Raw genomic sequence first — 27,572 nt, forward strand, 5'->3', positions numbered from 1 at the left:
GCTAGAGAAAATTTATACACACGATGGCTGGAGTTGGAGCATAAACAGCTCTGCCCCTTGTTCACTGGATGAACTTGGGTACGTGGGTCAGCCTCTCCCCGTATAGGCTCCCAGGCAGTGGGATGAAGTGGGAGGGTGGATCTCAGAGAGACAGTTGTAGGCAGGGTGCTCCATACTTCCAGGGCTGGAAGGAGCACCTGCGCTTTGAAAGTGAAAGTGAAAGTGTTAGTCTCTCTCAGTCCTGTCCGACTCCTGGGACCCCATGGACTGTAGCTCGCCAGGCTCCTCAGTCCGTGGAATTCTCCAGGCAAGAATACTGGAGTGGGCAGCCAGTGCCTTCTCCAGGGGATCTTCCTGACACAGGGACGGAACCTGGATCTCCCACAGTGCAGGCAGATTCTTTATGGTCTGAGCCACCAGGGAAGCCTGTGCTTTGGGGATCACCCAATTCCTCCGGCCACTTCTCTCAAAACCTCCTTTTAGCAGTACCTCCTCCTGAATCCTGGGCAGGGTGGCGCCAGCTCCAGGGCTCTAGCACTGGGAGAAGCAAATCCCTGGGCTCAGTTGTCACCGTCTCCCCTGGGGTCTGAACCTTTAGCACACTGCCTGGCTGGTGAGGGCCTCACCTCTCCTCCCCACCCAGCACCCCACCTGCCCCTGGTGGGGCCAGCTCTCACTGCAGGCCTCAGAGAGGGAAAGGATCTGGCCGAGGCCCCTCCCCCAGGCAACTACTATGGACCTCAGGGTCCCGCGACGTCTCTTTCCGATAGGGTCCCGGTTCTCAGCCCCCACCGAGCAGGCCTGGATCAGACGGGCTCTGCGCAGGGAAACCGAGGCTCCTAACTGCGGGCTTCTGGTTTTTCCAGTAGTCATGTATGGATGTGAGAGCTGGATCATAAAGAAGGCTGAGCGCCGAAGTATTGATCCTTTTGAATTGTGGTGTTGGAAAAGACTCTTGAGAGTCCCTTGGGCTGCAAGGAGATCCAACCAGTCAATCCTAAAGGAAATCAGTCCTGAATGTTCATTGGAAGGACTGATGCTGAAGCTGAGACTCCAATACTTTGGCCACCTAATGCGAAGAGCCGACTCATTAGAAAAGACCCTGATGCTGGGAAAGACTGAAGGCAGGAGGAGAAGGGGATGACAGAGGACGAAATGGTTGGATGGCATCACCGACTCAACGGACGAGTTCGAGCAAGCTCCGGGAGATGGTGAAGGACAAGGGAAGCTGTGCTGCAGTCCATGGGGTCACAGGGTCGGACACGACTGAGCGACTGAACAACTGCGGCTTCTACACCCTCTAGGTTGCTGCATCAGAGCACACATCCCACCTAAGCCGCAGTTTTCGGATTCCGGATTTGCCTAGGGACTCGGAGGAGTGCTATCGCTCTGGGAAAGATGAATGAAAGGAGGAGTGGGGCGGGGCCCGGCGGGGAGGGGGCGTGGTCGCTGGCGGGGCGGGGCTGCGGGCGGGGCGGGGCCGCGCAGGGCCGTTCCGCAGCTCGCCGGCGCCCCGCCCCGCCCCCGTGCCGCAGCTCGGAGGCCCCGCCCCGGTCCGCCCCTCCGCTCGCTCCCCAGGCCGCCGCGGTGCGGAGTGGTTGCCGGAGCCGGTATCCGAAACGCGGCGGCGGCGGTGCCGCGAGCCCCGAGCCCAGCCCGGCCCGGCCCGGCCCGCGCTCTCCGCCCCTGCCTCCCTGGCCGGCGGCGGCGGCGGCTGCGGGCGAGCGCGCGGGGCCCGGGCCGCCCCCAGCCCCAGACCCGCCGGGCCCCGCCCCCCGCCGAGTGCATGAGGTTGACGCTACTTTGTTGTACCTGGAGGGAAGAACGTATGGGAGAGGAAGGTGCGCGGGATGCGGGCGGCGGTGGCGCCGACCTGGGGGCCGGGCGGGCGGGGACGCTGCGCTGGGGGGGAGACGGAGAAGCAAGGGGGGCCGGGCGCGGGGAGGGGGCCGGGCCTGCCCGCCGCGGAGGCCGGGTCTGCGGCGAGGCCGCGCCCCTGTGTCGTCCGGGATGAGCTCGTCCTTCAGAAGCCCGCAGGCCCCTCCCTGGAAAGATCCCATCCCGTTTTCCCCTCCTCGGCCCCGGTGAGATGCTCCCTCCACCCCTCGCTGGCGGAGAGCCCCCTCCTCCCTTTCATCCCCGCCTTCTCCCATCCTCCGACCGACGACCACCCCGGAGGAAGCCCGGGCACAGCCCACCCGGCCCTGGCCTCCATCCGCGCGTGCTGTGTCCATCCCAGGCTCGCCCTGGGCCACCCCTTATCGCGTCTCTAACCGGCCCTTGGAAGAAAGAGTCGTTGGGAAAGCCGCAGCCCTGCGTCCGAATCGCAGCCCCAAGTCTGGGCCGGCTTTCTGACCTTGAGCCAGGCGCTACCTTCTGGGCCTCAGTTTCCTTGTTTGTACAGTTGGCCCCCGCATAGTTGGCGTGCCTGGGAATCTAGGGGCAGGATGGGCAGAGCAGAGATATGAGTCCGCCGCTTGTTGTGGGCAGCGGCCCCCACCCCACCCCCTCCCTGCACCAAACCCACTGCCTGCTGTCAGTCTTGACTGGGAGGATGATTAGTCTTTCTTCTGCCCTTTTCACCTACTACGGTCCAAGGCTTGGGTTTGCAGGACAGTTCCGGTAGGAAGATCCCCACGATTCCCTCCCTAGCGTCTCCTTTCCTGGGGTTCCTCCTCTGAGCCATCTCATGGGCCCACCTGGTCCAACAAAGCTTCTACTCTGCCAGCTCCTCCAGCCCTGCCCTCCCCCCAGGTCCATGAAGGCCCACTTGGAGCCACCTTACGGAAGCTCCTAGGTCCCTGAGTCCTCTTGAAGGGGCAGGCTGTGGCCTTGGAGCCTGGTTGGTGACCTTGCAAGCTTTATCTTGTCCAGGGCTCAGTCTTCCCATCTGTGCAATGGGAAGGGGCAAGCTGGGAGATCTTGCAGGGCCCACCCTGCTCCGAGGGTGCCAGGCCCCAAGGATGACTAAGCATGCCTAGTGGCCCAGCTTAAAGAGGTGCCAGGCCTCCCTGGGAGCAGGTATCTGGGAGCTCAGCACTGAGGCCCTGGCCCCTTGTGAGGCCAGGGCATAGCCAAGCCTTCCAGGGGTCTTTAATACAGGATGCACCAACTTAGTGCTGTCCACTCCCTGCCCTTCAAAAGAGCTCCTCTTCCTGGGCAGGCAGCAGAGGAGAAGGGGCTGTGACGAGAGTGTCAGCCACTGCCTTCCATCTAAATCATGCTGCTTTCTTTTTTCACATTTACACTGCCAGAGCCTGAGCTGAAGAATGCTCTTGCTGGGGGGTGGACCTCTGCTACCTCCTCCTTAGCTTACATAGAGAGAAACTGAGGCCCGGGGGGCTTGGAGACTGAGCCATGGTCTCAGCAACTCTCATTCTGTCTCCTGCTCTGCACGGACACTGCTCAGCTTGGGTGCTGCGTGTGTACAGGGGGCTTTGTGGAGGTGTACATGGGGTCCAGCGAGGCAGGCCAGGCCTACAGCAAATGGCCCCTCCTGAGTATGGTTCCTAATGCCCTTTCCACCCCTGCAGGAAGCGAGTTGCCCGTGTGTGCGAGCTGCGGCCAGAGGATCTACGATGGCCAGTACCTCCAGGCCCTGAATGCTGACTGGCACGCAGACTGCTTCAGGTAGGGCAGGCTAGTGGGGGCTGGGGTGCCCGAAAAAAGGCTTGCCAGAGGCAGGGGGATCTCTCTCTGGTCCTGGGCCTCAGTTTCCCATCTGTAAAATGGGGCATCTGGCTTAGAAGCTCCCTGGAGGCCTCTCTTTTTTGTCATTCTACACCTCTGAAGAGAGAAAAGGAGAGACCTGCATTTATGCTGATAATCCCAAGGCCTGATGGCACCTTGGCAGGCAGGGGAGTGGAGGGTGATCCACCCTTACCTTCTGGATGCTGGTGCTTCAGGGAGAAGAGGCAGACCAAGCAGGCCTTGGGAGGAGACGGGCCCCCGTCGTGGCCCCAGGCTGCTTGCAAAGATGCCTAACCAGGAAGACCAGTCCCTTCCGTCCAGGACACCAACTCCCAAGTATAGGAGAGAAGGATCAGGGTTGTGGTGGTGCACGTGGGGACGCAGAGGTGGCCCAGCAATCCAGTACCACCATCCTGAGAAACAAGGCCAGAGGCGGGCCTTAGAGAGCCCTGTGGGGCCTGAGCTGGGGTCCAAAGGATGGGAGATTTCCCAGGTGGAGAAGTGTGGTAGGAAGCAATTCTAGACAGAGAGCCCAGCAGGTGCAGAATGAATGAATGGTAGAATGAATGGTGACGGGGCCTGGCCCAGTCAGTGGCCAGCAGAGTTCAGGCAGAAAAGCACCAAAAAGGAAGGGAGGTAAAGTTGGGGAGGCCCTGCTGGGGTCAGGGCAACTACCACCAGCTGAACAAAGGGTTAAATTTGGGCACTGGGAGCCGCCAACAAGGATTTTTTTTTTTTATGTTTTAAAAATAATTTCTAATATTTTCCACACTTTAGCAAGGGCTGGACACTGGTTTAAGGACTCTGTATAGTTGGATATGTGTGGTCTCCTTTAGTTGGGACACAGAGTGGTTAATTCTCTTGACCAAAGACACACAGCCGCAGGGGTGAAATGAACATTGGCTGGGGAGCCCAGAGGAGAGGTGAGGTGGGTTCCATGTCCTGGGCTTCCCAATCAGGTGTTCAGAAGGAGGCATTCGAGGAGGAACGGGGCTCTGAACAGGCAGAGAAGACCACATGCACGAAGACAGGGAATGGGGAACAGTGCCAGCAGCTGAGGCATGGGAACAGCTCATCTGGTTGGACAGAGTGAGTCGAGGGATGTGATGAGGAGGCAAAGTTAGGACTGATGTGTGAAGGGCCCTGAATGCCAAGATAAGGAGCTTCTGAAGGCAGTAGGGAGCCAGCGGAGAGTGTCAGGAAGCAGGGGAGGGTTGTGAGCAGAAGTGCTACTGAAAAGTGCCATTCCAGTGGGCAGATGGTGGTCAGGTGACAGGGAAGGGACTGTCACAGTGGTTCAGGGATCTGTGCTCATAAGACCCGACCTGGGACAGTGACTCAGAGCAGAGAGAGTTTCAGATCTGAAAGGGACGCTATTTGGCAAGTTAGTCATATTAGCCACTGTTCATCAGTGACTCCTGGATGTCATGTCCTCAAGCCTTCACCACAACTGTAGGAGGTACCATCATTTGCCCAATTTCCATGTTAGAAACGGAGGCTCAGAGAAATCAAGTAACTTACCAAAAGTTGCAGCAGCGGAGCTGGGACTCGAACCTGTATCTGTCTCACTCCAAGTCACTGCAGAGTTGAAGAAGTCAGGGACCATGGGGGAGGAGCTGGGGGCTGGTGAGTGGCAGGGGCACACTAATCTAAGCCATTTGGTTCTGCACCCCCGGGTGCAAAGGAGACGAGTGGTCCGTTGGGTCTGGTGGAGCTGGGGGCCAAGTTGGCCATGAGTCATGCCCTGTTCTCTTTGAGTTGGAGAAGCAGTAGGTTAACCAGAGTGGCCCTGCCCTGCCCACAGCTGGCCGAGGTGATCTGAGACCAGTCCCAGGCGGAGAGATCAGAGAAATCAGCCCACTGAGGGCCGGCAGAGGGGATTGAGATGAGGCTGAGAGAAATCAAGGGAAGAACTTTGGGGGTCCCTGTGTGTGGGGTGGGGAGGGAGGGAGAGTCTTGGGAGACGTGGGGAAGGGGCAAGAGTGCGCCTGCAGAAGCCACAGAAGGGCAGAGTGGGGCAGGACGTGTGGAACCCAACTTGGGAGGGGTCCCTGCCCTGTTCACCAGCAGAGGAGGGAGGCCCCAGGTGGGGACAGTAGGGAGGGGGCACGTTGGGTTTGTCCCTGGTGTGGTGGGGCCACAGGGAAGGCTCCCACAATGGGGCAGGGGCCCACAGGCAGTAAGAGTCGTGGCTTCCCCTGCTTCCATGACTCCCACAGCATTTCAGGCCCCACGCCGTGTGGTTCTCCCAACAGCCCCCAAACCTGGTTAAGGCCACCAGTCCTCACGCCCATGACAGGAAAGCAGCTCATAAAGGAGGGACTGCTTGCTGGGCCCCCTGGAAGTGTTAGCCCCTGGGCTTCAAGGCCTCGCAGTGGGAGGGTTGCTGTGGGCCCACGGAATGCCTCTGGCGTTAGCACTAGGGGTCGCTGTCACGGCAGGGCCACCCCCTTTCTCTGTCCCAGCCTTCTAGAAGGTTGGGGCCAGGCCCAGGGTGGTCCAGGCTTCCTTTGGCCCAGCTGTTGCCTCCGGGAGGTCCATTCTCAGAAAAGCATGGTGCAGGAGCCCCAGGGCTGCTGTAACTCTGGTAACATCTCCCTGGAGGCTGGTGGGGCCTGGAGGGCGAGAGCTCAGTGCGCAGCTGGCACTGGGGGCCGGAGCCTGGGCTGGGATGCCCCCCCCTTTTCAGGGGACTTTCAGGGAAGGAGGATAGACTGTTCGTGGAAGTCAACCTCTGTTCCCTTGGGGGCAGCACCGGAAGAAGCAGCTGCTCCCTGTCCCCAGAGAGTACCCAGAGCCTTTCAAAGCAGAGGCCAAGGGGGACTTCCCAGGCAGTCCAATGGTTCAGATGCCACACTCCCAGTGAGGGATTCTCAGGTGGAGCTAGTGGTAAAGAATCCAGTTGCCAAGGCAAGAGATGCAAGAGACACGGGTTCGATCCCTGGTTCGGGAAGATCCCCCTGGAGGAGGAAATGGCAAGAATTTCAGGAAATTCTTGCCTGAAAATTCCATGGACAGAGGAGCCTGGCAGGCAACAGTCCATGGGGTCACAAAAAGTCAGATATGACTGAACACACACACACACACTCCCAATGCAGAGGGTGCAGGTTCGATCCCTGGTCAGGGAACTAAGATTCCACAAGCTATGCAGCAAGGCCAAAAAAAAAAAAGAGGCTGCGGGCTGTGGAGGGTGCCTTTCTCTGATGTGCAGGGCTGAGGGCAGGGTGGCAGCCAGGCCTCCCTATCTGCACCAGAGCCCAGGCAGTAGGGCCTTCAGCTGCTTCCTGTTCTGAGCTAAGACCAGGTCCGCCAGCACCCACACTGCCGCATCCTCCTCCCCTGCCTCGTGGCCACGCTCGCCCCTCCCTCGGCAGCCTCCAATCCTGAGTGCCTGGAGTGGGACGGGGAAGCAGCTCTGTCGGCCCACCCCTGCGCTCCCCGCAGCCTCCGGGGGACCCAGAGATAGGCAGCAGCGCAGGATGCTGGCCTCCCCCCTGAGAAGACGGCGTGTCTTCATCAGAAGGGCCAAGTAAGTGGAAAGCCCCCCTCCTGTCCTGTCCCAGGCCTCAGGCAGGGCCTGCGGTGTGAGGGCTGGGGCCGGCTGGGGCCTGCTGGGGCCGGAGGCCACGGTGGGACAGACCCACCTGAGGCCGGGTTCTGGGGCAGGAGAAGTGAAACTCCTTGGTCACTGTTGGCTGCTGGTCGAGGGGGAAGCAGGCCGAGGCTGCGGCCCCTGGCCCTTCTGGTACAGGTTCCCATCAGGCTGGTCCCCCAGCTGCTCTTTTGCACCCTTGGTATCCAGAAATATGATTCTGGGTAGAGGGCACCCCTGGGAGGGATTGCTCTTTCCTTGAGGGGGTCATCCCGGTTTCCCAGCCTGGCCTGTTCAGCCCCCCCCACTCCACCCCACCCCACCCCCAGTGCCCTTCTCTCCTGCCCAAGGTTGGCTCTGCCATTGCCTGCTCTCAGGGAAGGTACAGTATCCTGGATATTCCTCTCTGGACACCCTTTGTAGGGACATGACCTGCCCCACCTGCCTCCTCTGGCTCCTGCCCAGGTAGGGGCCTGAGGGATGAGGGGATGCCCAGGGTCAGGGGCTCCTGTGTGCCTGCCATCAGCAGAGTCCACCGAGGCCCCAGGGGGCCGGCCACTAAGCCTCTGTGTGACCCTAGGCTGGGTCCGCTCTCTGAGGTGGAGGTCCCCTGGCCGAGGTAGAAGCTGAGCCCCAGGCTCCTGGGAGCAGTCCGAGGACGCTGGCGGATGAGAACTGCTCCAGGCTGACGGAAACACTTATGTTCTCCGCGAGCGGCGAGCACCGTTTAAAGGTGCCTGGCCTGGGACCTCAGAGAGCCGGCAGGTTATAATGGCAGAGGCTGGGGGGATGCAGGCAGCGTGGGGAGCCCGTGGTGGGGCATCGGAGCAGGCTGCGAGGAAGTGGTTATTGGGGAGCTGACTGCAGTCTCAACGCGTGAGTGAATCAACAGTCGCGTCTTCCAGGGCTGCTGCAGTGTTGAGTGTGTGTGCGTGAGCGAAGTAGTTCTCCGGCAGAAGAGCAGTCTCTGCCCTGGAGGAAGGTGACTGCCGCTGTCCCGCCCACTGGGGCGGGGGAGGGGGCTTCCAGCCGCCCGGAGTCGGGTGAGACTCCCGCGGGGACACTCCCGTGACGCGGTGGAAGGGCGCAGTGACTCCCGGATCGGGGTGCGGGGCGGGAGCGCCCCGCCTCTGTGCGGAGCCCGCTCTCAGGCCGCCACCTTCCCTTCCGCGCTGGGTTAGAGCCCCCCGGGGGCTGCGCTAGGGACTTCCCCTAGGGACCTCCCCACCCTGGGCGTCCTCCCGCCCCCTGGCTCGGTAAGTTCCTTGCCCTCGCCCACCCTGCGGTAAGACGTCCACCCACCATAGGGGCCGCGAGTGTCGGGGCAGGAAGGGCCGCGGGGGCGCCTGATGACGTCATGGCTCTGGTCCAGCCGCTTCCGCCGCAGCGCCGCCTCCCACATCCCAGCGCTGCCTCCAGGAGCTTTCCTTGTCCCCTCCGCCCACCATTGGAGGTTTCAAAACCTGGGCATTTTGTGCTCCTCTGCCACCCGCCCCCACCCAAAGCCCTGAGCTGTGGTCCCCAGCGCCTCCCTTGAGGCTCCCAGACAGCAGGGAACCTGCTGGATCCTCTTAAAGGGACAGCGTCCCATCAGCGCTCTGGTTGCTGTCCCCTCTCTCCTCCTCCTCCTCCTCCTCCTCCACCCCCCCCGACCCCCCCCACGCCAGTTGCCTAGTTCAGGAGCAGTTATGGAGCACAGTCAATGAGCCCTGCCACTCTGCAGGCTACAATAGAGTGGAGGCCTCCCCGGCTGCCTGGGGCACGGGGCTCTCTGACCCAGTCCCAGTCTATCCTGCCCTCCTCTCTCCTAGATTGTTCCTGCACCGAGCTAGGAGCTCTAAGCCTGGTCCTTCTATCCTTGTGTGACTTTGGCACATCATGCAGAGCACCCAGACAGCAGCAGAGCTGGACGGATTCCCTAGCAGTTCTCTGCATGGCATGTCCACAGCTCAGACATACCTGTGCACGCCAGGACCCCGGTCAAGCTCTACAAACCCAGCAGGGCTCATGCCCAGGGTGGAGGGGCTGTTGGTCACTCAGAGTCCATTCTTGGATTTGTTCACCCTGGCTTAGCTGGGCTGCTGGTCCCCACCCCACCAGGACCCTTGAGTGTAAAGAAGCCAGGCGTGCCGGTCTAGCTCCTGGCTGTGGAGTTGTGCCTAGGAAGAAACCTGTACCTCATTTCTCTGCACCTGCCCTTCAGGGGCTCCACCAGCCAGGCCTCCCTGCTCCCTATGCCAAACCCTGTTCCTGTTACCGGCAGCACCCATGGGGCTGGCTGGAGTCTAGGAAGCCAGGAGATTTCCTTGTCTTAGCTAACTGACTGGTCTACACTGAGCTGAACTCCTGCCTTCTATCTTAGTGCAACTGGGAACATATTCGTGGGGCTTGTGCTGCCCATCTGTATGACCCTGGGTGGAACAGACCCTCTCAAGTTCATCTGCCTCGTCTCTAGAAATGGGGATAGCCATGCCTGCCTCATGGTAGCCTGTGAGGACTAAGTAAATTTAAGCAAGAAGGTGAGCCTGTCATACAGAGTGAAGTAAGTCAGAAAGAAAAAACAAGTATCATATATTAACACTTATCTGTGGAATCTAGAAAAATGGTACTGATGAACCTATTTGCAGGGCAGGATAGAGACACAGACGAAGAGAACAGACTGTGGACACACCTGGGAAGGAGAGGGTGGGATGAAGCGAGAGAGCAGCTTTGACGCTTATACACTACCATGTGTAAAACAGATAGCTAGTGGAAGCTGCTGCGAAACACAGGGAGCTCAGCTCGATGCTCTGTGATGACCTAGGGGGTGGATGGGGGGGTAGGAGGGAGGCTCGAGAAGGAAGGGATATGTGTATACTTACAGCTGATTCACGTTGTACAGCGGAAACCAGTAGAACATTGTAAAACAACTATACTCCAATTAATTTTTTTTTTAATCGAAAGATGTGAGCACTTAATAGGTCTTCACAGCTCCAAAAAGACACCTCCATTTACATCAGCAGCCTCCCCATTGCTGGGAATAGGAGGACAAGAAGGGAGAAGAAGCAGACTAGACTAGATGAGTGGGGCTCACAGTTTGTTCCAGTGCTCCCCGCAACATGAGTCCTGGGCTCCCAGGTTCTTCCCTGGGCCTGAAAGTAAGTCTTCTGCCCACACTTGGCCCTCTTCCTTGCACGACAGGGGATGGGGGCCTCAGATGAGGAGCACTTCTCACCCCAGGGCTAGCAGGTGGACCGGACACTTTGGGTGCAGAACTGCTGTGGTGGGGGCACGGGGGTTGTGATTTGAGGTTGCACACAGGACCAAGGCTTCTGGCCGAGGGACCATGGTGGAGGGAATGGGGTGGTCACCAAATCCATCCCTGAGTCCACTCACCAAGCCCTGTGCCCAGAGCAGGCTGCCTCCATCCAGAGAGCACACCTTTCTCTAATGCTGCCTGGAGACTGGCAGGGCCCAGGTGTGGGGGGAAAGGGTGGGCCCCTCTGAGTCCCAGCTCCCCTTCCACCCAGGTGTTGCGAATGCAGTGCCTCCCTTTCGCACCAGTACTACGAGAAGGATGGGCAGCTCTTCTGCAAGAAGGACTATTGGGCCCGCTATGGCGAGTCTTGCCACGGATGCTCAGAGCACATCACCAAGGGGCTGGTCATGGTAAGTACGCCCCCCAACCTTACCTGGTGGGTGTGTGTATGTGTTCACAGGTTACTCCCTGCCCCAGATCTCTCTCCCATCATCTCTCTTGTTCTTTTCACTGGTTTTCTGATTCCCCAGTGCCTCCTGAGCCTGTGTGTCTGTCTGTATCCCTCAGTCCCCATCTGTGGAGCCAGCTCTGCCCCCAAGTTGGTTTGGGGCTGCCCTTCTGAGAGGAGGCAAAGGGGAGAAGCTATAGGGGCTGAAGGAACCTCTGAGCTGGGTTGTGGTCCCCTTCCCTGCATGCCTCCCCCTACACACACACACTTGCTTCCAGGTGGCCGGGGAGCTGAAATATCACCCCGAATGCTTCATCTGCCTCACATGCGGAACCTTCATCGGTGACGGGGACACCTACACTCTGGTGGAGCACTCCAAGCTGTACTGGTGAGCGCCAGCCCCTCCCTGATTCTGGCGTGCCCCCAGGTCTCCCACGCCAGGGCCCTTCCCCTTTCTGCGAGAGGGCAGTCATGGTGACAGTGCAGAATCCACTGGGAAATAAGACACCGAAGTCAGATGGAGGAAGCCTGAGACATCAGCTCTCTTCCTGACATCATTGCTGTGTAACTCTGGCACCAGTGTGAGCACTAACCCTGTAAGCTCTGGACTCATCCCCAGCAAGACCGCCCACACCCCAGACCCAAGTGCAGGGGTCCCCAGGCCACTCACACTTCTGACCAACCAACTGCAGACTCAGGGATCCCCACAGCGCCCTCAGATTTGATACTTCACTCAGTGACTCACAGAGCTCAGGAGAGCACCACAATCACAGTTTTTACTAAAAGCTATACTACAAAGCTACAGTCATCAAAACAGTATGGTACTGGCACAAAAATAGAAATACAGATCAATGGAACAGGATAAAAACCCAGAAATAAACCCATGCACCTGTGGTCAATTAATCTTTGACAAAGGAGGCAAGACTGAAAAGCTAAAATCAGGACCAGCCAGGTGGAGACACACAAAGGGCAAGTCCGGGAGGTCTGGAATGCAGAGCTTCCACGCGTTCCGCTCATAGAATCAGGACATGTGATCTGTCCTCGCCAGCATCACCACAGTTTTTATTGGAGTTTCGTTATGTGGCGTAATTGACCGAATCACTGGGCATGGGGTTGAACTTGGGCTCCTTGAGGTCAGACTGGATCAGGATGGCAGCCTCTCATCACATGGTCAGTCTTTCTGGTGACCAGCCTACCCCTACCCGCCTACCCCCGTCTGAATTGGCTCATTAACATTAACTCAAAAAAAGACAAAAAATAAATAAAAATTTTGGTTTGATGCATGGGTGCTCAGGGCTGGTGCACTGGGATGACCCTGAGGGATGGGATGGGGAGGGAGGTGGAAGGGAGGGTCAGGATGGGGAACACATGTACACCCATGGCTGATTCGTGTGAATGTATGGCAAAAACCACCACAATATTGTAAAGTAATTAGCCTCCAATTAAATAGAAATTTTGAAAAAGAAAGAAAAACAGATAAAAGCAAAACCAAAAACATTAGCTCAAATGTGGGTTGAGGGACTCATGAAAAAAGAAGACACACTCCTCTTCTGAGGATTTAGAGCCTCTTTCGCAGGAACCAGGGACAAAGATCAGAGAAATCCTTTAGTGTGGCAGCACTGATAAAGCTGGATTTGAGGGCAGCATGGCTTTTGAGGCTCCCAAATGGACTTTTAATGACTTCCTCCCAAATGGGATTTATCCCCAGGTCTCATCCTGGCCAGCTGACAGTGTAGACAACCCTGAATGACTGAGCCCCAGAGAGGGGCAGGGCCTGCTCCCAGCCCACCAAGCAGCCAAGACCCTCCTCCTCCCATGGGGAGCAGGAAGGCGAAGGTGGAAGGAGAAGAGAGCCCGGGCCTGAGGGATTGTGGGGGGTGATGCTGCTGACTGCCCTGACACACTTTTCTTCCCACTCTTGGGTCCCCACCGCCGGCGGCTCTTGCAGCGGACACTGCTACTACCAGACCGTGGTGACCCCCGTCATCGAGCAGATTCTGCCCGACTCCCCTGGCTCCCACCTGCCCCACACGGTTACCCTAGTCTCCATCCCAGCCTCAGCTCATGGCAAACGTGGCCTCTCGGTCTCCATCGACCCCCCTCACGGCCTGCCGGGCTGCAGCACGGAGCACTCTCACACCGTCCGCGTCCAGGGGTGAGTGGCTAGGCTGCCAAGGCTGCAGCTGGTGTGGCTCTGGGCACGGATGCCTTAGGTGGGCAGGCCGACTCGGGCGGGGACTGAGAACGGGTAAATGTGAGCCCAGATGGAGCCCAGCTCCAACAACCTGCTATACCAGCTGTCTGATCCAGTCATTCCTCCAAGAGAAAAAAAATCTGTAACAATTGCCAGATAAAATATTTAAAATGTTCTCTTTACTTACTGCATGACCAAACAAGAAAGAGAAGCAACCAGGTCAGGAGCAGGTGAAGAAGGGAGCCTGAGGGTGTCAGCAGAGCATGGAAGGCAGCCATACCTTGAGGGCAAATCTAAATCAGGGGTGGGGGGGAGGGAATTAAGTTTCACTTTTGAAGTCTTCTTGTGGCTGAGCATCTCTCAAAGCCCAAGCGACTAGCTCTAGGAAAGTGAGTCTAGTAAGAGAACACTTATCCCTTCTCCATAAAGTTGGGACACCCCCCGCCCCCACAAAGTGCTCTCAAGGTGAGGAAGAACAAGAAATAAACCGTGCCTTCCACCAGCGATTTCCACCCCTCCTTCCCAGAACTGGAAAATAAACTGATTTGAACCTGAACAGAAGGGGAGAAGGAATCTTCCCTGAGAATTCAAACACTTGAGTTTGCCAACCAAATTGACAAGCCTGGGTAGTTCAAAAAGCCTCCAGGAGAAGTTGTAAAAGTTTAAAGTACTTCTCCACTGGGAATGTCCCTAGGCCCTGACAGAAGCAGATGCAGGTGGGACCCACCTCCAGGCTTCAGAGAATTTCCTGAGATGAGTGTCCCAAGGAATAGGAGCCGGTCAGTCAAAAACCACAGAGCACGTGTGGCAACAAGGCACTGTGAGCACAAGCCGACAGCAGCAACGGGGCAGGAGCAGACCTACAGAAACTGCAGAGAGCGAGATTATCAGAGACCATGTAAAATGCGCACACTCCGTGTGTGTTCTTTTTCTGTTTACTCCTGTGTTTTAATAAGTAAGAGATGCTTGGGAAAAGTGAGTAAAGAGCAAATGAATTTGGAAAAGAACCAAATAGCACCTCTAGAAGTGAAATACAGGTTTAGTACTAGTAGAGCAAGGTTTTAAACAGCTGAAGTGAGAAGCAGAAACACGAGATGAAAGTAGAGAAAGAAAGGCTAAGATGTACTAAGAAAGTAGAGAGGCTTAAGAAAGTAGTGAGGCTAAGAAAGTAGAGAAAGAGAGGACAGAGTGAGTGGATCTAATTATCCACCTAGAATCCCAGAAGAGAGAATGGGAGAGAGGCAGTATTTAACAGCTGAGAACTTCCCAGAGGGGATAAAAGATGTCAATCCACAAACTCAAACCCAGTAAATCCCAAACAGAAAAATAAGAAATCTACCCATGGATCACCCCACAAAGGCAAAAAACATATATATCTTAGAAGTAGCCATAGGGAAGAAACAAATTTCCTTCAAAAAAAGACCTGACTGTGGTCTGGTGGTTGAGACTCCAAGCTTGCATTGCATCGGGCTCAGGTTTGATCCCTGGTCAGGCAACTAGAAATCCTGCATGCCGCAACTAAGACGTGGCGCAGCCAGATGATTTTAAAAAGACAAAACAGAATTCTATACTCGATGAAAATGTCCTTCAAGGGTGAAGGAAAGGGCTTCCCCGGTGGCTGAGTGGTAAAGAATCTGCCTGCCAATGCAGGAGACATGGGTTCAATCCCTGATCTGGGAAGATCCCACAGGCTGCAGAGCAACTAGGTCCGTGCACCTTAACTATTAAGACTGTGCTCTGGAGCCTGGGAGCCACAACTGCTGGGCCCAGGCGCCTGAAACCTGAGCTCCACGATGAGAAACCCGCACACTGCAACACGTAGCCCCCACACACTGCAGCTACAGAAAAGCCAGCACTGCAACGAAGACCCTGCACAGCTCCAAAAAACAACAAACAGATAAATCAATTAAAAATTAAAAAAAGGAATGAAGGTGAAATAAAGACATGTTAAAGCAGACAAAACGGGATTTGATACCCGCAGATCATCCCTAAAGAAAATTCTAAAGGTTGTAGAAAAGGCCTGAGATGCAAGAAGAAATGAAAGTTAAGGGGCCAAGCCAGTGGCTCATACGCTGTGTGACACTGAGCTGCTTCCTTGTCCTCTCTGAGCTTCGTGCTGCTGCTGCTACTGCTAAGTCGCTTCAGTCGTGTCCAACTCTGTGCGACCCCATAGACAGCAGCCCACCAGGCTCCCCCGTCCCTGGGATTCTCCAGGCAAGAACACTGGAGTGGGTTGCCATTTCTTTCTCCAATGCATGAAAGTGAAGAGTGAAAGTGAAGTCACTCAGTCATGTCCGACTCTTAGTGACCCCATGGACTGCAGCCTTCCGGGTTCCTCCGTCCATGGGATTTTCCAGGCAAGAGTACTGGAGCGGGGTGCCATTGCCTTCTCTGAGCTTCGCAGTCTTTGTCTAAACCATGAGGGAGTCAGATACCTTGGAGCCTTCTAATATTTCTCCTGGGCCTTCAAGGACCCTTGAGAAATAGTTGTCTGAGTGTAGGACAACTACCCCCTTGGAGTCAGTGAACCGTTCCTTCCTTGGGAGTCAGTGAACAGTTCTCACACGCCTGCTGGGTACCAGGCCAGTGCCTGGTGAGAAGTGAAGATGGTTGGGGCAGGAGTGGAGAGGGTAGCGGGGGAGAGGAGGAGGCTGGACTTGATGCTGTGTTTCCAGCCCCATCTGGAGCATCAGCCAGGCCAGCAGCTGCCTTCCGCACACAACTAAGCAGACAGACTGGTGAGAGACAGGGAAACTCCCAGACCAGCTGGACCCTGACAGCAAGGCAGAATTTTAGAAACAGAGAGTCAATGACACCACCTCCCTGCCTCCCTCACTGGGCGAGCATTCTTTCCAGCCAACGTCTGCTTTCCCAGCAGTCTGCGAGGGGCCACACCCTTCTCAAAAGCATCCCAGCTTGCCGAAAGGCAGCTGGCCAGATTGAACTGTTTGTTTGAAGAGTCTTAGCTGGCCACTTTTTATTTTGTTTATGTGTATTTTGTTTATAGCAGCATTGAAAGGGAAGTTAAATTTATTTTTGCCCCAGCCTCCCCGCTACTTGAGCAGGAGACTGAGGCAAGGGAGACGGAGAGTCTAAGGAATATATATATACACGCTTTCCTATTGGTTTTTCGGCCAAGCCGTGCGGCTTGTGGGATCCAAGTTCCCTGATCAGGGACTGAACCCAGGCCACCCCATAGTGGAAGTGCAGAGTCTTAACCACTGGACTATCAGGGCAGTCCAGGAAATATATTTTTAAGGCCATATCCTTGGAAGAAAAGTTACGACCAACCTAGATAGCATATTAAAAAGCAGAGACATTACTTTGCCAACAAAGGTTTGTCTAGTCAAAGCTATGGTTTTTCCAGTGGTCATGTATGGACATGAGAGTTGGACTATAAAGAAAGCTGAGCACCAAAGAATTGTTGCTTTTGAACTGTGATGTTGGAGAAAACTCTTGAGAGTCCCTTGGACTGCAAGGAGATCCAAACAGTCCATCCTAAAGGAAATCAATCCTGAATATTCATTGGAAGGACTGATGCTAAAGCTGAAACTGCAGTACTTTGGCCACCTGATGCAAAGAACTGATTCATTGGAAAAGACTCTGATGCTGAGAAAGATTGAAGGCGGGAGGAGAAGGAGCCGACAGAGTATGAGATGGTTGGATGGCATTACTGACTCAATAGACATGAGTTTGAGTAAACTCCCAGAGTTGGTGATGGACAGGGAAGCCTGGCATGCTGCAGTCTGTGGGGTCGCAAAGAGTCAGACACGACTGAGTGACTAAACTGAACTGAACTGATCCACAAGAAGTCTCTGTGAAAATATAGTCGCGATTTTAAAATTTTTTATCTTGAAAAATACCAAATTTACAGAAAAATTGCTGAAATAATAAGTGTATTGAATACCTATACACCCTTTCGGGCTTCCCAGATGGCGCTAGTGGTAAAGAACCCACCTGCCAATGCAGGAGACGTAAGGCATGTGGGTTCAATCACAGGGTCGGGAGCATCCCTGGGAGGAGAGCATGGCAACCCACTCCAGGATTCTTGCCTGGAGAGTCCCATAGAGAGGATCCTGGGGGGCTAGAGTCCAGGGGGTTGCAAAGAGTCAGACACAACTAAAGTGACTTAGCACATGTACATCCTTACCTAGGTTCATCATTTTTAACTTTTTGTCACGTTTGAGATATGTGTGTTTTCGTCTATGTATATCTAGGTGTGGGTGTATCAACATATATATATATTCATTTGTATATGTTCATACACACATGTGCATGTATTGCTGTTATTTACTGAATCATTTGAGAGTAAGCTGTAGGCACCATTGACTCATCCTTTCCCCAAATACTTCAGACATTCTCCTGAAAATAAAAGCATAAATTCTCTTTATGTAATTACCCACTGTGTCCTATAGTGCAACTATATGACAGTTAGGAAATTTACCATCAATATAATACTTTTATCCAGTATACAACCCCGAACTCGGATTTTGCCAGCCGTCACAATGCTGTCCTCAAGTGTCTTCAGCTTCTTTTAACCTGTGCCAGTGCCTCCGCTTTGCATTGTCCTTTATGCCCTTGACATCTCTGAAGAGTCCAAGTCAGTCGTTAGGAGGATGTCCCCCTCCCCCGCACTTGGGTTCCTCTTCCCTAGATTTGGGTCGTGCATTTTGCCCGCGTAACTGATGCTCTCTCCTCCTCTGTGCATCTTAGTGGTAGACACAGGAGGTATAAAGTGTACCCTTCACGGGGGATGTCAACTTCGATTATTTGGTTAAAGTGCAGTCTACTCTCTCCGCTGTAAAGGATTTTTTTTCCCCCTTTGCAGTGTAACCAGTGAGTCGTCTGTGAGATTTGAGTCTAAATATCCTGTCCCCAACCACCTTTCACTAAATGGTTCTTGCCTTCATGATAAGTCTTCCCTATAGCAGTTACTACTGTGATGGCTACAAAATGATGATTTTTCTAGCTCTGTTCTTGCTGCTTCATTTGTTACCTGACTTCCCTGTGTAAGGAAGCGCTTCTCCCCCACGTGAGAATATACTCTCAATAATTGAAAAATTGCTAAGACTGTTTTTCTTAAAGCTCTTGTCTCCTTTCTGTCCTGCCACCACCACAACCATATCCCTCTGCCCCAGCCCTTCCGCATCTCAAGGCAGAGACAAACATTCCTTGAAGAGCTTTAATGAGGACAAAATGAAATCAGATCATTAACACTCAGGAGGAGTTAAAAGAAGCAAAGTAGTGTGGCAAGCTGGCCATCTGTGACTTAGCTCGTGGCCAGCTAATGGAAATCACCAGCCCCACCTCACCTGTAGCTGTGGTTCAGGGAAGGCTGCTTACCCCTTCCTGCCAATCTCGGAGGAGTGGGAGCCTTAGGCTCGTTTTGCAGGGCATGTTTGGGGGTCAGGCAGGAAGCCAGTAGGTCCAGACCCTCTTAGGCCTCTTTGACACTCGTCTGCTCCAAGCATCACAGGCAGTTGGAAGGAGAAGTCTGCCCTCCGTAGCAGAGACAATGCTCTGTTGAACAGGAGCCCCCGAGCATCTCGTTGTTGCTGCTGTTGCTGTTCAGCCACTAAGTTGTGTCCAACTTTTCTGCGACCCCATGGACAGTAGCCTGCCAGCTGCTCTGTCCCTGGGACTTTCCAGGCAGGAACACTGGAGTGGGTAGTCATTTCCTTCTCCAGGGGATCTTCCCGACCCAGGGATCTAACTGCATCTCCTGCATTGGCAGGTGGGTTTTTTTACCATCTGAGCCACCAGGGAAGCCTGACCATCTCGTATAGCAGGGCAGATACCTCGGGGCATGGTACTTTCCACCACCCATGGCAGGCGTTGCAATTAACGTAGAACTCTTCCCACCACCCAGACTTCGGTGTTTTGGACAACTGCCACCCACCAGTCATGCAAGACAGCATGGTTTGCCCCCACACTCCTGACCTGATCCCCTTGGCCTTGGCTTCCTGGGGCAGGCAGGGGTCTGACCACTGCCTTGTGCCCACAGAGTGGACCCAGGCTGCATGAGCCCGGATGTGAAGAATTCCATCCATGTCGGGGACCGGATCCTGGAAATCAATGGCACCCCCATCCGGAACGTGCCCCTGGACGAGGTGCGGGTCCCAGGTCTGGCAAGTGGGGTTGGAGGTGGTGCCTTCGTACCTGCTCGCCACCACCTGAGACTCACCTGTCCACGCGCCTGCTCTCCCCAGATTGATCTGCTGATCCAGGAAACCAGCCGCCTGCTGCAGCTGACTCTGGAACATGACCCCCATGACAGCCTGGGCCATGGGCCGGGGTCTGAGCCCAGCCCCCTGGGCTCCCCGGCTCACACGCCCAGCGGGGAGGCGGGCAGCTCCGGCCGGCAGAAGCCTGTGCTGTAAGTCAGCCCTGCACCGTGATGCTCTGTATCTTGTTACTTTCACTGACACTGGGCCTCAGTCGGGGTGGGGAGGGGTGGTCCCTGCCCTCTAGTTGCTCACAGTCTGATGGAGAAGTCAGCCCTGCAAAAAAAAAAAGAACACGCCAGCAAGGGGTGCAGGGAGCTGGGAAGAAGAAGGGGAATGAGAAGGAGGAAATGGGGAAGCGGCGCCCCCAGCCAGGGGTGACAGGGCTCCCGGGGTGGACCAGAGCCCTGGCTTCAAGGAGCCGCTGGCCTGGCGCTCAGGATGCTGTGGCGTCTGGTGTGTGTTGAGAGGTGGGCTCCGAGGCGGCAGCTGGTGGCCAGGGTCTCACAGCACAGTGATGCGTCCCACAGAGACCACTCTGGTCCCCTTTGCGAAAAGGTGCTCAGGACCAGAGACAGCTGGAGGGCTGTGATGTGGTCCAGGCTGGAGGGGCCAGGGGCACCTCTTAAAGGGAGGTGAAGGGTGCAAAGAAGAAGCCCAGAGACAGCCTGGTCCTCACGCCACTCCCTCTGGGGCCTGCTCAGGACTCCTGGTCAGGGGCACACCTGGGGTGACAGCCTTTACACTAGGAAGCAGTGACCTCGAAGGCCTGTGTCTCCTCCTCCCCCGTTTGGAGCTCAGGTCACCCTGCAGGGCCACCTAGGGGCGTCCTGCGCAGGTCGTCCGCCTCTGCACCTCGGGGCCAGGACTCAAATGCTGGGAGACAAAGCATCTGATCCAGGGTCGTCAGGCAGAGAAGGCCAAGGGCAAACATTCCTTCCTGAACGGGAAGTCCAAGCCAGACAGGGCACGGAGTGCTCGCATCAGGGCAGGGCAGGGCTCTCATGATGGTCCCTGGAGAGCTGCCCGGTCCCACCCTTCCTGACTACGGGCGATTTACATGGACTGGCATCGGTGGGGCATGGCAGGCTGGGGGAAGGGGCAGGGCCCTCGGCCAGGGGCCCACCTGACACCGGTGGCACCTGGCACTGGTGTGTCTCCCCAGAAGGAGCTGCAGCATTGACAGGTCCCCGGGCGCCAGCTCGCTGGGCTCCCCGGCCTCCCAGCGCAAGGACCTGGGTCGCTCCGAGTCTCTCCGTGTGGTCTGCCGGCCGCACCGCATCTTTCGGCCTTCGGATCTCATCCATGGGGAGGTGTTGGGCAAGGGCTGCTTCGGCCAGGCCATCAAGGTACGGGGCATGCCAGGGAGGGAGGGGACCACCTGGGGGTGACCTGTTGGCCCTCCACCCTCTTCCCACCAGTGTCCCCAGGAAGCCACAGTGGAAAGGTGTCTGGCTTCCAGGCTCCCTGGCCAGGGCTTGCCTTCCCCTGGGCCTCCTCGAGCTAGCTACCGTATGTAGGTAGACTGCGTGAAGGAGGTCGTAGGGCAGTGGCTTCTCAGAGTCGGGATGAGAGGGCAGCCCAGACTGACCCTGAAGGCTTCCTCCCCCAGGCCCCTCTACTCAGCCCAATGTGGGCCGCTCACCCTCTTCACACTCTCACGACCAGCCCTCTCCTGCCTCTGATGTTCTCTGGCAGTGACCAGCCTAGAAGGTTCAGGTTTATAGAAAAGGCACCAGCCAGGTTGCCATGTCCACCAGCCAGGCCTCAGCCCCTGGCCCCGTGTGTCCATCTGCCTGGGGTGGGGTGGGGTGGGCCTCCTGCGGGGCGGCCTGGAGCAGAGCCCGTGCCCCGCGTGTCCCCATGCAGGTGACGCACCGAGAGACGGGCGAGGTGATGGTGATGAAGGAGCTGATCCGCTTTGACGAGGAGACCCAGCGGACATTCCTCAAGGAGGTGGGTGAGGGGCCTGCCCCACCCTTGCCCATCGAGAGGGGGTGGGTGGCAAAGGGCTCCGGGAGGAAGTGACACTCAAGCCCTCATCGAAAGAAGACAGACTCTGCCAGGAGGGCGAGAGGGGCAGGGACATCCCTGGGGGTGGGGGCAGCCCAAGCAAAGGGCAGGGCGGCGGCAGGTGAGGCAGGAACCCCCAGTGAGGGGGTGGGGTGTGGAGACTCCCCCTCCTTCAGAACTGCCCATGGCGGCTTCTGGTGGGAGGGGCGGGAGAAGATGGGGGCGCAGTCTGTCTGCACCCCACTCCCCAGGTGAAGGTCATGCGATGCCTGGAACACCCGAACGTGCTCAAGTTCATCGGGGTGCTCTACAAGGACAAGAGGCTCAACTTCATCACCGAGTACATCAAGGGCGGCACGCTCCGGGGCATCATCAAGAGCATGGTGAGTGCTGGGCGGAACCACGCCCTCCCCCCCACCCCCACCTCCACCCCCACCCCCACCCCCACCCGCATCCAATCCCAGCCGCTCCCACCGAGGGACCCTGGACCCAGAGGCTCCTCCCTGGGCCCCAGTCTCCCAGGCTCTTCACTGGGGATCAGCCTCTGATCTCAAAGCCGCTCTTCAGGAAATTGTTTGGAATTGTTCACCCACACCCCTTGGAAGGGACAGTTGGGGGTGTCGTAGAGAGTGAGGGGGTGATCATCAGCCCCTACAGGACGCTCACCCGCTCCTGCTTTTCTCACCCACTGTCCTGTCCCTGTGGCCCTGTTGGCTCATCCTGGACTTTGTCCCCCCTCACCCCCACCCCCAGGACAGTCAGTACCCCTGGAGTCAGAGGGTGAGCTTTGCCAAGGACATCGCTTCTGGGATGGTGAGTAGGCTCTGATTTCAGGGGCGGCACGGAGTGGGGACTTCGCTGATGGTCCAGTGGTTAAGAATCCATGCTTCCACTGCAGGGGACATGGGTCTGATTCCTGGTCAGGGAACTAAGATCCCACCTGCCTTGCTTTGCAGTTCCCCCTCTCCCGACCCCTGCCAAAAAAATTCTCTACCATTCTCCTAAATTCCATAGGAAGCTTCAACAGAGGACAGAGGGAACCCAGTGGGAGGGAAGATGGGAGCCTTGCGGAGGATGACGGGTCATCCTTGTGGCTGGGGTCCCTCAGCGCGGCTGCCCCCTCATCTCCACGCCCCTCTACCCTCAGGCCTACCTCCACTCCATGAACATCATCCACCGGGACCTCAACTCCCACAACTGCCTGGTTCGTGAGGTGAGCAGCCAGGGCTGCAGGAGGGCCCAGCAGGACTGCCGCCCGCCACACTCCTAGCAGGTTGGGGGTCTGCTGGGAGGGTGACCGTCACAGAGAATGGCCCACAGTGTGGCCATGGGCCACACCAGGCTGCATCAGCCCGGAGGAGGGCCTGGATATGGGGCTGGGGCAATCAGGGGAGGTTTACTGAAAGAGATTTGGGGCAGGGAGATATACTTCAGTGGGAGGCAGTGGGAGCAGGCAGCCCGGGGTCTAGGGGTCAGTGATGGGGAGACCACAGGCTGCCCCCAGAAGGCAGAGGAGGGAGTGAGCAGGTGGTGGTGGGAGCGTGTCTCAGCGCGGCCCTGCTTCCCCATCTCCCCAGAACAAGAATGTGGTGGTGGCCGACTTCGGGCTGGCGCGGCTCATGGTGGACGAGAAGACGCAGCCCGAGGACCTGCGGAGCCTCAAGAAGCCAGACCGGAAAAAGCGGTACACGGTGGTGGGCAACCCCTACTGGATGGCGCCCGAGATGATCAATGGTGAGTCGGGGGCCCCACAGGGCACATCCCTGGGGCCGCATGGTCCCAGGCGGAACTGCAGGAGGCAGAGGTCCCGGCCGCCTCTTCCTCCTCCTCGAGTCCTAACATAAGTTTCCTTTTGCTGCTGCAACAGATTATCACAACTTGGCTTAAAAAACACAAATCATCCTAGGGACTTCCCGGGCGGTCCAGTGGTTAGGACTCCATGCTTCCAATGCAGAGGGGCACAGGTTTGATCCCTGGTCAGGGAAGTATGAGCCCACTGAAAGTGACAAGTGAAAATGTTAGTCACTCAGTCATGTCTGACTCTTTGTGACCCCAAGGACTGACTGTAGCCCACTGTCATGAAATTCTCCTCTGTCCATGGAATTCTCCAGGCAAGAATACTGGAGTGGGTAGCCATTTCCTCCTCCAGGGGATCTCCCCAACCCAGGGAGCAAACCCGGTCTTCCACATCGCAGGTGGATTCCTTACCATCTGAGCCACCAGGGAAGCCCTACATGTCATGAGGTTCACCCAAAAAATTTAAAACCGCACACACAGATTATCCTATAGTTCTGGAGGTCAGGAGTCCAGTATCAGGCTCGCTGAGCTAAAGTCCAGTGTCAGCAGGACTGCATTCCTTCTCGTGGCTCGAGCGGGAAGGATCTGTTTCCTTCCCTTTTACAGTTTGCAGAGGCAGCCTCACTCCTTGGCTCCTGGCCCCTCCTCCAGCAAGGCCAGCAGCGCACACAGTCTCTTCTTTCCGACACCCGTATCCACCGTCACCTCTCTTACCCTGACCCTGACTCTCCGTTCTCCCTCACAAGGACCTTTGTGATCAGAGGGCTCAGCCAACTAACCCAAGATCATCTCTCCATCGCAAGATCCTTAACTGAGTGACACCTGCAAAGTCCCGTAAAAGGCAGCACATTCAGGGTCCAAGGGTCCAAGGAGCAGGCGGTCCCTGGACAGGGTGTAGGGTCTCTCAGGACCATTATTAGGCCTCCCACAGAGTCCCCTTCTCCCACCCCATTTGTTTTTTCAGGCCTGTCACACACTGATCCCGTGTGTGCCCAGACTGGGGGTGATAAAGTCCATCCACAGGCAGGGGATGTGCAAACACAGGGTCAGGACAGGCAGACTGGGGGTCACCTTAACACCAACTCTGATCAAAGTTAATATAACCCACCCCCTAATAACATAACTGGTAAAGTAAAAGAAAGTGAAAGTGTTAGCATTAGTTACTCAGTCATGTCTGAACCTTCAACCCCATGGACTGTAGCCCACCAGCCGCCTCTGTTTATGGAATTTCCCAGGCAGGAATACTGGAGTGGGTAGCCATTTCCCGCTCCAGGATATCTTCCCGACCCAAGAATCGAACCCAGGTCTCCTGCATTGCGGGTAGATTTCTTAACCATCTGAGCCATCAGGGAAGCCCTTGTAAAGTAGTGTTAATAGTCCCTATCTTGAAGAAAAGAAAAAGAATAAAATAAATAAACAAAAAGAGTCCCTATCTTTAAGAAGTGGTATGAAGATTGGGTAAGATTTGTAAACTAGTCAGGATTCAGTGAGAGTGGTTGTCCTGATTATCTGTAACATTATTAGGCAGACGGTATTATTCCCATTTTACAGCTAAGGCAGGCCGAGGCTCAGAGAGTCTGTATCAGTCCCTGAGGCTGCTGTAACATGTGCACAGACTGAGTGCTCGCAGCAGAAGTCTGAAATCCAGTAGAGCCTTGCTCCCTCCAGGGATTTCAAGGGAGAGTCCATTCCTTGCTCTGTCTAAGCTCTGACCCTGGCATTCCGGGCTTGTGGCCACATCGGCCCAATCTCTGCCTCTGTTTCCACATGGCTGCCTCCTCCTGTGTATCTTCTCCTTTTCAGTCTCTCTTATAAAGACAGTTAGGATGGCATTTTGGGGCTTCCACGCTGGCTCAGTGGTAAAGAATCTGCCTGCACTGCAGGAGATGCAAAAGACTCGGGTTCAGTCCCTGGGTTGGGCAGATCCCCTGGAGGAAGGCATGGCATCCCACTCCAGTATGCTTGCCTGAAAAACCCTACGGACAGAGGAGCCCAGCTGGCTGTAGTCTAAAGGGTCACAAAAGTTGGACACAGCTGAGTGAGTATACATGCAGGAGGGCATTTAGAACCTGCCCAGATAATCTAGGGTGGTCTCATCTCAGGATCTAGAATTGTATCTTCAAATCAATTCTTTATCTTTCCAAAAACAGTAGCACAAACGGGCTCTGAGGGTCTGACAGTTATCTCTCAGGGTCACCACAGGGTCCATGACATGCCCGGAGTCACAGAGTTGGTTAGTGACTGAGCTGGACTTGGAACCCCTTGCCCAGGGCTTTCACCCTGACTCCCCACTCAATCAGCCACCAGCCACCCCTCCCCCGCCAGCAGGCTGGCTCAGCCTGGGTGGGCCCAGGTAAGGTCAGAGCCCAGGGCCTGATCCCGCGGAGGCTGCTAGCACCTGCCTCCTGGTCCCCACCTATGGGTCAGCACATCCCCCTGCGGGCAGTCCCCAGCCTGGCCCCCTCGCCAGCTGGCACCACCGGCCCTGTGCACCTGCCAACCGTAGTCTCTCCATCCAGGCCGCAGCTACGATGAGAAGGTGGATGTGTTCTCATTCGGGATCGTCCTGTGCGAGGTAGGCCCAGGGGCGGGTGGCAGCTGGCTCCAGCCCCCTCCCCACGCACTCTGAGCTGCAGGCTGGAGCCCTACGGGGTCCCAGGTCAGGGAGGCTGTGGGGACGGGCTGCCCGCCACTGCCTGCATCCCCGTGGTCAGATGGGTACCAGACCCACCCTCAAACCCATCCGGGTGGCACCCAGCCCCAGGGCCCCCCAGGTAACTGCCGGGCCTCATCTGGACAGATTATTGGGCGAGTGAACGCTGACCCGGACTACCTGCCACGCACCATGGATTTCGGCCTCAATGTGCGAGGCTTCCTGGACCGCTACTGCCCCCCAAACTGCCCCCCGAGCTTCTTCCCCATTACCGTGCGCTGCTGTGACCTGGACCCCGAGAAGAGGTGAGCGGGATGCGGGGCTTAGGGCGGGGTGTGGGTGGGGGGATTCCCGAGCAGAGCCAGAACCCACCATGCCCCCACCTCCTGTCTCCCACCCCCCACCCCCACCCAGGCCCTCCTTCGTGAAGCTGGAGCAGTGGCTGGAGACCCTCCACATGCACTTGGCTGGCCACCTGCCGCTGGGCCCACAGCTGGAGCAGCTGGACAGGGGCTTCTGGGAGACCTACCGGCGTGGCGAGAGCGGACTGCCCGCCCACCCTGAGGTCCCTGACTGAGCCCAGCGCCCCTGGCTGCCCCTGTCCGCCTCCATGGAATCTGGCCGGCACTGGATTCCTCTACAGGAGGCGGCCTGGGTGTGGCGCCCTCACTGGGGCGGCGGGCACCCAGACCCTCCCCCGCGCCGGGCCCTGCCTTGCCCCATCTCTGCCCCCGGCCCCAGAGCTGGTCTGGCCTCACACACACCATCACCTCACCCTGCCTTACCTCTGTCTTGGTGGGGCCGCCCCCTCCCGCCTCTCCTTGCATGAGCTGGAGGGCCCATGTGAGCTGCGCCCTGTCCCGCACCTGCCCCCCGGCCCACCCCCATGCACACTCCGCTGTCTGCAGCTCCTCTGAGGCTGGGCTGGAGGACAGGCCGCCCCCCCGACTGTGGCCCATCATGCGTGTTCCTGGGAGCAGACAGGGAATTTGGGGCCCGTCAGCCCCCCAGGGGGTTGTCTCCGTAGCAGCAGGTATAGATAATTATCCAAACCCCAAAGGGAGAGAGGTCTGCTCCCGTGGGGCGAAAGTCCCGGGGGCCAGACAGCAGCCCTGACTCGCTTTGGGTCTTTTCCTTTCTTTATTGAAGCCACTTTAGTGGGAAGCAGGTACCAGGCCTCAGGGTGAAGGGAGGGTCCCTGGAGGGGGAGGGGAGCCGTGGTCCGGGGGCCAGAGCTGCTGGGGGGCGCCGCAGAGGGTGGTTGGGCAGAGTCCCCCAGCCTCCCAGCCCCCTGAAGTTCATCTCAGCACCCCCTCCAGGCCTCTCCCCAGGCTCCTTGCCAGTGGCTGAAGCAGCCCCTGCCCCTCCCCACACCTCTCTGTCCTCTGGGTTCTTTCTGTGTAATCTATTTTTTAAGAAGAGTTTGTATTATTTTTTCATAACGGCTGCAGCAGCAGCTGCCGGGGGCTTGGGGTTTTATTTTTTCCGGCGGGCGGGGGTGGGGGGCCATTTTGTCACTGTGCCTCAGTTGAGCATCTAGGAAGTATTAAAACTGTGAAGCCTTCTCAGTGCACTTTGAACCTGGAAAACAATCAAAAACAGGCCCATGGGACTATGACTCAGGGAGGTGACAAGAGTCATCTCCATCCAGGAATGGGGACGTCTAAGGAACAAAACCCAGACTCAGAATAATAAAATAAATTCCGTACTCCCCCCCCAGATC

At 56.8% G+C, this 27,572-nt stretch overlaps 1 protein-coding gene across 4 annotated transcripts; it reads left to right on the forward strand.

Moving 5' to 3' along the window:
* The first annotated feature begins 1,555 nt into the window (after positions 1-1,555).
* LIMK1 (LIM domain kinase 1) lies at positions 1,556-27,572 on the forward strand. 4 transcript variants are annotated; one of them, XM_070362390.1, is made up of 16 exons: positions 1,556-1,841; positions 3,534-3,630; positions 10,792-10,930; positions 11,247-11,356; positions 12,917-13,123; positions 19,167-19,272; positions 19,372-19,538; positions 20,555-20,735; positions 21,256-21,342; positions 21,651-21,782; positions 22,153-22,212; positions 22,547-22,612; positions 22,977-23,133; positions 25,716-25,771; positions 25,997-26,154; positions 26,264-27,572. In XM_070362390.1, exons 1-16 carry the CDS (start codon positions 1,787-1,789, stop codon positions 26,424-26,426), a joined length of 1,941 nt encoding a protein of 646 aa, XP_070218491.1. In that variant the 5' UTR covers positions 1,556-1,786; the 3' UTR covers positions 26,427-27,572. The 4 variants fall into 4 exon arrangements, with proteins under 4 accessions (XP_070218491.1, XP_070218490.1, XP_070218492.1 ...); XM_070362389.1 differs by having other exon boundaries at positions 20,552-20,735; positions 26,264-27,571; XM_070362391.1 differs by lacking the exons at positions 1,556-1,841; positions 3,534-3,630 and adding an exon at positions 7,063-7,219 and having other exon boundaries at positions 20,552-20,735; positions 26,264-27,571.

Source organism: Bos mutus, chromosome 25, assembly GCF_027580195.1.
Source record: "Bos mutus isolate GX-2022 chromosome 25, NWIPB_WYAK_1.1, whole genome shotgun sequence".
Taxonomy (NCBI): domain Eukaryota; kingdom Metazoa; phylum Chordata; class Mammalia; order Artiodactyla; family Bovidae; genus Bos; species Bos mutus.